At 47.7% G+C, this 10,695-nt stretch overlaps 1 protein-coding gene across 4 annotated transcripts in view; it reads left to right on the top strand.

Moving 5' to 3' along the window:
- Nucleotides 1–10,695, top strand: part of MAB21L3 (mab-21 like 3) — a 91,982-nt gene that overhangs the window by 50,911 nt on the left and 30,376 nt on the right. For 2 of the 4 annotated variants that reach the window (XR_014262949.1, XM_082459766.1), the window contains one exon: nt 3,164–3,363. The exons of the other annotated variants lie outside the window; for them this stretch is intronic. Coding sequence is in view for 1 of the 2 variants with exons in the window: in XM_082459766.1 (XP_082315892.1) it covers nt 3,164–3,226 (63 nt within the window). In the remaining variant the exon portion in view is untranslated. Of the gene's footprint in view, nt 1–3,163; nt 3,364–10,695 lie in introns of those variants that run through there. 4 annotated transcript variants of the gene reach the window in all.

Raw genomic sequence — 10,695 nt, 5'->3', positions numbered from 1 at the left:
AAAGGATTCACACTGTCCTGGAATTATTGGGTGCATCTAGGATGCCTGGTGGACCCAGCCCAGGGCCACCTCCCTGTCAAGGCAGGTGAGGGCTGCAAGCATCACAAAACCTACGCTCCCAGGACAGGACCTGCCTCTCCCGGCTCTTCTCTCATCTTTGAAGTCTTTTCTTAAAGGTCAGTAAAGCAGAGAGACCCCTCAAGAATTCATCTCTGGTGATAAGGGCAGCAGACGCGGGCTCTAAAAATAAACCTTAATAAGATTTTAAATACACACTTTCCACAACAATTCAGATCACGATTCTTGTTTCTTTCCAGGAGCAATGTGACCTATAGAGAAATCCATCCCCACAGAGGAGGAAATGTCAAAGGCTTCCAGAGTGTGGCACTGAATTTGGATAAGGCTTTGCTCTGGGGTCCAGCCTCGCCAGAAGGCCCTCCAGTCTTTGCTTTGAGAGGCCCCTTTCCAGCCCCACCCCAGGGGTGCACCTGGTTCTCCCGCCTTCACCCCCACCCCAACTGGGGTGAACCTGAGCCCTGTGGCAGCATTTCTGTCCCCAGAGGCCAGCAGGGACAGGAGAAGCCATCTCTGCTTTGTTACATTTCGCTCCCCCCGCCCGGCCCCCCCGCATGCAGCTCTCAGAGGTGGTGTATGGGGACCATCGAGGCTGACTAGCTTACTGGGTCTGGGGCCAGCCTAGTGGGCACACAGGACAGTGAGGGCGCTGTGGAATGCCCAGGAGGAGACTAGGGGTCCGGGTCTCCAACAGCTCAGCGGGCCAGCGGGCCGACTGGGACAAGCCAGCCAAAGCATGCTGCAGAGAAGTCTCTCCAACTCCTTCTCATAGCAAAGCGAGAAAAGGTCAGCGGGGCGCTGGGATCGCTGTCAGGGCACCGACCTTCTCCTGGGGCGTTCTAAACCGGGGGTGGAGGTGGGAAGGGAGGCGGCACGGGAGGCGGGGGGAAGGGAAGAAGGAAGAAGGCGGGGAGAAAAGGGGGGAATGGTACGGGGGAGGAGAGTAAGGGGAAGGAGAAAGTTGGGAAAGAGAAAGGAAGAGAAGGTGGAGCCAGGGGAAGGGCGGGGAGAGGGCGACAAAGGCCGCACTGCGGCTGGCGCTCCCCGCGCTCCGATGCGCCCGCGCTGCAGCCGCTGGGACCCGCCGTCCCCGCAGGGCCGTCTGGAGAGGGGGCGCGGGAGCCTCGGGCAGGGTTGAGGTGGGAGGAGAAGGAAGGAGTCGGGGAGAAAAAGGGGCGGAAGCACAGGGCCCGGGAGGTTTTACTGAAGTCGCCCTGGGAGATGGGGTGGGGAGGGGTGGCGTGGGGCGCGGGCCGGCTCCCACCTGCGCCCCCAGCGCCGGGCGGCTCCGCGCCGCATCCCGCCGCCGCCCGCTGAATCGCCTCCCACCTACTGGTATTTTCTCCTAGCTTTCAGTTGAATGGTGGAATGTTTTCACCATTTCCTTCCTGGAGCTGAGGTTGAGGCCCACTGTCTTCGCTGGTATGAAATATTATTGTTGTACTCTCGCTTCTGTCTGGTTTGGGATTTGAGGATGGAGAAGGTACATTCTCTCATAATTAATTTAGGTGGCTGTCGCTGTGGTCACAGCTGGCCCCAGGCAAAGAGCAGAGCCTGAGAAATTGAGGCGATGGAAAGGAAATAATAACCATGGCCTGGATGAGCCACAAAGAGAGCCTTACTTAACCTCCTGCTGAGTGGCGGAGCCCGCCGGCGCTGCGCTCTCCTCTCTCCAGCACCCACTGCGCGTGGGCACTAACAATCTACTAAGCATTTGTTACACTGCATCGTTTATCCCCAGAGTCACCCCGTATATTAGCTTTTACAGCCCCCTTTTACAGATCAGAAAACTACAATTCAAAGAGGTTAAGTAATTTGCACTCTTCCAGCAGCAGGAAAAGCTCGGATGGGAGCCATGATCTCTCCTGTATACCAGGCAGCCCCTCCTGATTCTTGTCTTTGGAATCCCAACATTCCCAGTTTCCTCCATCCCCGCCCCCCTCCTTATCCCACCCACAGTGAGGTTTCAGGCCTGAAGTGCCCCCTTCTCCTCCCTCCCCAAGATTTGCCTTTTAAATAGAATCTAAGCTTCAGGTGAAAGGGCCATGTCTTAAGGGAACTGATTTAAGTGACAGCCAAGAACGCAGAGCGGTATTGTGGGCGCAGCAAGCCCTGCAGCCCCGCCCGCCGGCCCCCCGCAGCCCCTAGAGAAGCCGGGCCCTTTCTATCCGTGGGCTCGGCTTTCCGGGGAAAAGAGGAGGGGCTGGACCTTAGCTGAGAAGCTACTGCGTGCCTGGCACATTCGGCCACACGCTTCGTACATGTTACCCACCCCTCGATCCCTCACAGCTCCCCACGAGGTGGTTGCTATTCTCCGCATCTCACAGAAGAAGAACCTGGGTCTTCGCAGAGGTGAAAGAACTTGCCCAGGGACATGCTGCTAGGAAGTGCCTGAGTTGGAATCGAAACCCATTCATTCATTCCTTAAGCGTATTTTTACTCTTTATTATTTTTGCTGTGTGCAGGGATATGGAGATGAGATATTATCCTCCCCTCCCTGTTTATGCTCCCAAACAGGCGAATAGACATGAGCAAATCACTACAGTTAGGTGTTGTATGATAGTCGCTGTATGGGGTGCTGTGAGTGGACCACAAACGCTAAATCGTGGCCAATTCCACGTAGGCAGGCAGTGGGGAGTGGAAGGGAGCCAGGAAGAAAAGAAAACCTTTTTGAAAGAGACCTGTTCAGCCTGGCGTTTTTCTTCCCCCTCCCCCGCGTTGCCTCCAGAAACCACTGTGATATGGGGGAGGGGAGCACCGGGGTCTCGGACGGGGCCTCTTTGAATGTCCCTTGACGCCCCTGCTCAGGGCCACCTGACTTCACTGCAGCGTTCTGAGGATTATTAGATCATTATGAAGTGCCCTGCATTTCATGGTATATTTGGGCATCCTAAATGTACAGGAATCATCTCCCCCCCCGCCACCCCCCCCCCCCCCGCTTTCCCAGTTCAACAGGAGATGATTTTGAAATATGCTTGACTTGAAGAACAAGGATTAAAAAAAATGTGGGGAGCCTGAGGTAAAAATGGAAAAGAGATGAAACCCAAAGTATTTTCAAGGTGTCTTTCTCTGTGTTTCTATTTTGCAGGTTTTAAAAGCAGAATTAAAGTGTAAAGAAGAGGGAAATGGCTCTGATGCAGCATTTACATAAGAAACACATTCAGAAAAAGAGGCTGTGATGCTGAAAGTTTCCTTATTATACTGCACTAAAAATCTCCCTTGGGATCGGCAGAAGTTTAAATTAGCTGGGGAGTGGAGGAAATAAAATCCCCCTTTTCAAATTGCAAATCTCTCCCAAACTGAACATTTCGCCTGAGGAAATGGCCACACTGTGTTCAGGAGCAGACAAAGCCCTCTTTGATTGAGAGCTCCACCTTCTCAAGCCTTCATTACAATTCCCTGCCTCGCCCTACATCCGCTGGACAAGTCCCTACTGCGCTGGGGCTACTGTCACAGGCCTTGAGCGTCTCTCTCAAGGAGGCCCTTGTTTCAGTGGGTGTGCAGTTTGCTCTAGAAATGTGTCCACAAGCCATATAATTGACTCGAGAAATCAAAGTCAGTGGAAATAGCACAAAATGTCATCCACTTCCACAACCCCCTATTCTGAACGTGTGTATTCCTATATGTTTTCTACAACAACTATCAAATACTTACATGTTAAACTGCAAAGAATTCACATAATGCCATCAACACAGTGTTCTGGCTGTCTATGGCTGCATAATGAACTACCCTAGACTTGGTGACTTAAACAGCAAATCATTTTGTTATGTTGTTGTGATTTTGTAACTCAGGAAGGAGGGCAGGGCTCAGCTGCGTGATTCTCCTGCTCCAGGTGGTGTCAACTGGGATCACTTGGTGATATTCAGCTAGTAGTGGGGCTGATCTGGAGGGTCCAAAACAGTTTTGTTCACACATCTGGCACCTTGGCAGGGATGGCTGGAAGGGTGGACTCCATGGGCCCCTCTCTCTTCCTGTGGACTCAAGCCCTCTCTGCATAGTCTCTCCAGCCAGATGGCCAGACTTTATGTAACAGTTCTGTTACCGAGTCCAAGCTCATACTGCTCCCCGCATGACAGGCCAATAAATTGAGGACAGGTTATCAGGGCAAGGAATAGCGGCTTTATTTGGAAAGCCAGCAGACCAGGAGGATGGAGGACTAGGGTCCCAAGAAACTATCTTACTTGAGTTAGAATTCAGGCTTCTTTTATACTAAAAGAGGAGGGGGTGTGGGTGGCTCCTGCAAACTTCTTTTTTTTTTTTAATTAATTAATTTATTTATTTTTGGCTGCATTGGGTCTTCGTTGCTGCGCACAGGCTTTCTCTAGTTGCGGGGAGCAGGGGTTACTCTTCGTTGAGGTGTGAGGGCTTCTCATTGCAATGGCTTCTCTTGTTGCGGAGCACGGGCTCTAGGCGCGCGGGCTCAGTAGTTGTGGCACACGGGCTCAGTAGTTGTGGCTCTCGGGCTCTAGAGCGCAGGCTCAGTAGTTGTGGCACACGGGCTTAGTTGCTCCGTGGCATGTGGAATCTTCCTGGACCAGGGCTCGAACCATGTGCCCTGCATTGGCAGGCGGATTCTTAACCACTGCGCCACCAGGGAAGTCCCATCCTGCAAATTTCTTGGTGCCAGAATCCTTTGGTTCTGTCCGCGGGTCACAAGGTTCCTATAAACCTCCAACAAGAGAATGTTATTCTGTTCTGCAACTTTTTATCTCTATGTGAATGGAAAAGTGTTACACCTTTAAAGGTCAGAGCCTTGAGAATGGACTATCCCGTATATTTCAGGCTATAGGCAACATTCTTAACTTGTAGCAAAAGCAATAGAATACAAAGGTTAAAGTAAAAGAAACAGATCTAATAGGAGTCAGGTTTGTTCTTCCCTATTACAGTTCAGAACTCTTAACACCAAGGGTTCCCCGACTCCTAAAGCCCCAATTGTCAGACCTTATTAAAGGCTTTTCTTTGGAGTCCCAATGCTCCCAATTTCTTCCTCGCCCTTTCCCTCCCTCTACCTCACCCTGGCCCTGCTCAGGACAGCCACTTACTGTGCCCAGAACTGGCACAATGTCACGTCCACTGCAGTCTATTATTGGTCAAAGCAAGTCACAGTGCAGCCCAGAATAATGCGGAGGGGAAATAGACCCCACCTCTCTGTGGGAGGAGGGTCAAAGAATTTGTGTCCATCCCTAACCCAGTGGCCAACTACACCCAGTATCAGTAGGGCTTATGTGTAGACTTATTTTTCCAGGGATAAGAATAGACTACACAGAAGCATAGAATCTGAGATTTGGAAGGGACATCATCTAGTTCAACATCCTAATTTTACAGATGATAAGCGAGGCTAAGAGAGAGCTAACAAACTGAGTCACACAGTCACTAGTTGCAAAGGGAAGTCTCAACCCCAGCTCTTCCAACTCCAGATTCAACAGGATATTTACTGAATGCCTACTAGGTTCACAGTGCAGCACTTACACTGAAGGAAGAGATACAAAGTTGAATCTTTTGCGGTTCTTGGTATCTAAGAGTTTACAGTTCAGGGGAGAGGAAGAGTCAAGAAATGAAGGTAATACAGGAAAATAAGAATTGCAAATAACATGCCATGAAACTCTACAGAAGAATAAATCTAATCCAGCAAGAGAGTTTAGGAAGGGATTTCTGAAGACCTGGGTTTGATATGGGTCTTTAAGGATGGGTGAAACTGTAGACTGGTGGCAGCATAGCAGGAGGCTGCTCCAGCCAGAGCACATGGTGAGCAAAAGGAGAGACAGGGGAGAGCCAGGGAAGTGACCACTTAATTCTGCATCATCCACCCTCTGACTCAGTCACGCTGGAGACCCAGGGTGCACCCTGTTCAGATAGATGTCCAGACCTGCAACGAGCCTGTTGTGGTTCACTGAGATGCTTTACAGTTAATTCTCCTATATGAGCAGGCTCAGATTTCTGTTCCGGCCCAGCCATTCCCAACACTGACTACACAGTAGAATCTCCATGGATGTTAGATTCTCTGGGATGGGACTCAGGTCTTGATTTTGTTTTTAACGCTTCAGGTGATTTTAATGTGCTGGAGCAGTGGTTCTCAAACGCTAATGAGCATCAGAATCACATGGAGGGCTTATCAAAACACAGATTACTGCCCTGCCCCCCGAAGAGGTTCTGGTTTAGAAACTCTGGGGATGGGGCCCAAGAATTAGCCTCTCTCTAACAAACTCCCAAGTGATGCCTCTGCTGCCTTTCCCTGGACTAACCGCACTTTGAGAACCACTGCCTCAGACAGTTGACCTAACCAGTTACCCCTGAATCCACCTACTTGGAAATTCTATCCTTGAAAAGAGAACCGAAGTTGCAGACTGCATAGCCCAAAGCCCTGCTACTCAAAGTGTGGTCCGCAGACCAGGAGCATTGGGATCACCTGGGAGCTTGTTAGAATGCAGACTTTCGAGCCACACCCCAGACCCAAGGAATCAGAATCTGCATCTTAACAAGACTGTCCAGGTGATTTGAAGGCACAGTACAGTTTGACAGGCTCTGCTTTTGAGCTAAGTTCTGAGTGTTAATTTCTCCGGGACACCTGAATCTTGATGGCCTCACAAAATGAGCAGAGGCCCCCAGGCATAGTAGCTATGATGACCCACTGGACATGGGCACAAGCTGAGATGTTGGTAACACAGGAACTCACCTGAGCTTTTTAATACATAAACTATGAATTTGGATAATAGCAGCTAGATAACACAACAGTTCTGTTTTTTGGTGGTTTTTTTTTTTTTTTTGGTTTGGTTTGGTTTTGCCTTTTGCAGTTTATGAAGTACTTTTACCTACAACTGGTTCTACATCTGTTAAAAAATATTGAAATACCCAACTCAAGCACAAGTAAAAACTCTAATCACTTAACTATCAGGAGTATCTATGACTTTAAATTCCCTTCACTCCTACCAGTGTGTGACCCTAGGCCATTTTCATAGCATTTGGCCCTATTCCAGACTGGATGAAGTTTTTTTTCTTTCTTTTTTAATTGTATTTTTTTCTTTTCTGAAGTTTCTATTTTGACTTCGTGTATTGATTACCCCCTTCATACTGCTCTCAAAACTAAATGCCCCCAGCTAGCTCTGAGTTTCTTGCCTAAGGAGATATTTCTTCCTTTTTACAAAGAGGAGAGTTAATGATTCATTTGGCAAAGATTTCACCCGTGGGTTTGGAATTTGCCTTATTTTCAGGTGGCTTGCTCTAAACCAGCTACACCTATGCTTTACCACTGGCAGGATACTGAAAGCCCTCCCCACCCCTCCCAGCATCCCAGACCTCTTGCCTTAGCTTCTAATCCAATTAGTTCAATTTAATCCCTTTCAGTGGAGGGGGGCAGCAGGGGTCAGGCTGCTGCCCTGTCTCATTCCCAGTTGAGTCCTTCTGTCTCCTTTTGCCAATCTCATGATCTGATGGATTGTTCCAAAATCTCTAGTGTGGGCTTTCATAGAAAAGAAAAAAAAAATCACCCTGGAAGGTCACTTCAGGTCTCTTGATAGTGCAGGCAGGTATTAAATGCCGCGCTGGCAACTCTCCAACCCAGACAGTTCCTCATGGACATTCTTGCCATTTTCACAGGATGCTGAATTTTTCTATTTTTAACAAAAGAATGTCATTGTCGGGATGAGAAAAAGTTTTGGCTTATGTGAAAGAAGAAAGTCACATCAATGCCGATAAAAAAGTAAAGGATCCTGATAGAATACTCGGTTTACTTGTCAAGGTACAGGTGATTATACTGACGGGAAGCAATCACCAAAATTATCCTCATCTGGCTGATCAGGTGGTTTTTAAGGAGTGTATTATCTCGTGGCAGGAAAGGAGGGGGTGAACTATGCCAGGTAGGTTTCTTTGTGGGGTCATACGTATGTAGCCAGCTTTGGGGAAAAAACAATGTACAAAAATTAGTTGGTTGTGCACTTGATCAATCAGGGAGGGATTATCTGCTTGCCAGAAGAATTTGCCAGCAGCGTTTTTGGTTTTTTTTGGTTGCATCGGGTCTTAGTTGCGGCATGCAGGATCTTCATTGAGGCATGCGGCATCGTTCGTTGCGGTGCGCGGGCTTCTCTCTACTTGCGGACGCGGGCTCTCGGGTTGAGGCACCCAGGCTTAGTTGCCCCGTGGCATGTGGGATCTTAGTTCCCTGACCAGGGATTGAACATGCGTCCCCTGCATTGGAAGGCGGATTGTTCAACACTGACCACCGGGGAAGTCCCTGACAGCAGTTCCTTTAAATACTAAAGGACCTGGGACTTGGAGAATCTGAGAGGAGATGGTGCTTTTTTTTTTTTAATTGAGGTACAGTTGATGTACAATATTACATATGTTTCCAGGGTACAACATAGTGATTCACAATTTTTAAAGGTTATACTCCATTTATAGTTATTATAAAATATTGGCTATACTCCCTGTGTTGTACAATATATCCTTGTAGCTTTTTTTAAAAATTTATTTTATTTACTTATTTTTGGCTGTTTGGGGTCTTCATTGCTGCACGCGGGCTTTCTCTAGTTGCGGTGAGTGGGGGCTACTCTTCATTGCAGTGCGCAGGATTCTTATTGCGGTGGCTTCTCTTGTTGAGGAGCATGGGCTCTAGGCACATGGGCTTCAGTAATTGTGGCACGTGGGTTCAGTAGTTGTGGCTCACGGGCTTAGATGCTCCATGGCATGTGGGATCTTCCCAGACCAGGGCTCGAACCCATGTCCCCTGCATTGGCAGGCGGATTCTTAACCACTGAGCCACTAGGGAAGCCCCTTGTAGCTTATTTTATACCTAATAGTTACTCCCCTACCCCTATCTTGCCCCTCCCCCATCCCTATTCCCACTGGTAATCACTAGTTTGTTCTCTATATTTGTGAGTCTATTTCTGTTTTGTTATATTCAGTAGTTTGTTTTATTTTTTAGATTCCATGTATACGTGATATCATACAGTATTTGTCTTTCTCTGTCTGACTTATTTCAGTTAGCATAATACCTTCTAAGTCCATCCATGTTGTTGCAAATGGCAAAATTTCTTTCTTTTTTATGAGTGAGTAGTATTCCTTTGTGTATATATATTGGGTTGGCCAAAATGTTCGTTTGGGTTTCTCCATAATATCGCATGGAAAACCCTGAGTGAACTTTTTGGCCAACCGAATGTGTGCGATATATATATATATGTGTGTGTGTGTGTGTGTGTATATATATATGCCACATCTTTTTATCCATTCATCTGTGGATGGACATTCAGGTTGCATCCATATCTTGGTAATTGTAAATAATGCTGCTGTGAACATTGGGGTGCATGTATCTTTTCGAATTAGTGTTTTCTTTTTTTTTAATGGATATATACCCAAGAGTGGAATTGCAGGGTCATATGGTTGTTCTATTTTTAGTTTTTTGAGAAGCTTCCATAATATTTTCGATACTGGCTGCACCAATTTACATTCCCATCAACAGGGTACAAGGGTTCCCTTTTCGAAATGGAGCTCTTTTGAGGAAAGCCCGCTGGCCAGGTCTCTGAGTATGACAACACCTACAGAGAGATAATGTAGTCCAGAGTCTGTTTCTTGGCCATGCAGATCCAGAAGCTCAGACTGAAAATAAAGTTGACAGAGCTCTGTGGGACTGACTACCCCTAATCTAACTCACAAGAGTCCAAAGTATAAGTTAGTCGCTAATTTGTTGTTTTCTGTGGGAACTTGCCTTTCCATTAATAAATTCAAAATTTTTATTGGGTACCTGGTATGGGCTCAAACTGCCTCCCCTCATGCTGCATGCATTCTAGTGGGGAGACATGATAAGCAGATACCTATAGAATATGTTAGGCATAAATTAGGGTCAGTTAAAGGGAAGAGAAAGTGTTGGGGTGGAAGTGAGAGTAGGAAATTTTCCTATTTTATTTAGGGATGTCAGGGAAAGTCTTTCTGATCAGGAAACATCTGAGCAGAAACGTGAAGGAGCTAAGATTCAGAGATTTCTGCAGGAGGGCTACCCCTGGCAGAGTCACAGCAAGTATAAGTTAAGCATGTGCTTGATGGGTTCAGGGAACTACAAGGAGGCCAGCCTAGCAGCTGAGAAGCGAGAGAAGGGAGAAGGGGCAAGGGGATGACATCAGATAAACTTCCAGGGCCAGATCCCTTGCAGGCCTTTGTAAGGATTTTGGCTTTTGCTCTGAGCGAGACTTTGGGCTGAAGAGTGACATAATCTGATTTACATTTTAATGGCATCTTTTGGCTGGCTGTGTCAAGAATAGATGATGGGGGTTGGGGGGAGGGGAGGGAAGAAGCAGGGAGACTAGTTAAAATGCTTTTGTAACAGTGGAGGCTGGACAGAAGCGTGGCTTGGATCAGAATCAGTGGCAGTAGAAGCTGTGGTCAGGGGTCAGACGCTGGATACATTTTGAAGATAGATCCAATGGCATTTGCTGATGGTTTGGATGTGGTGTGGGAGAGAAAAGAGTAGAGTCGAGGATGACTCCAAGATTTTGGCGTGAGGAACGGAAAGAATGAAGTCCCCATTTGCTGTGAGTAGGAAGAAAAACTTGGTATATGTGTGCTGGGTTGCTGGGGAGGAAGCAGGAGCCCAGTTTGGGGAAATGTTAATGTTGACATATCCACTATATAAAT

Source organism: Balaenoptera physalus (genome assembly GCF_965194825.1).
Source record: "Balaenoptera physalus genome assembly, chromosome: 1".
In the NCBI taxonomy this organism is placed as follows: Eukaryota; Metazoa; Chordata; class Mammalia; order Artiodactyla; family Balaenopteridae; genus Balaenoptera; species Balaenoptera physalus.
The sequence above is the reverse complement of the archived record's forward strand: the minus strand, read 5'-3'. Positions and strand labels throughout refer to the sequence as shown.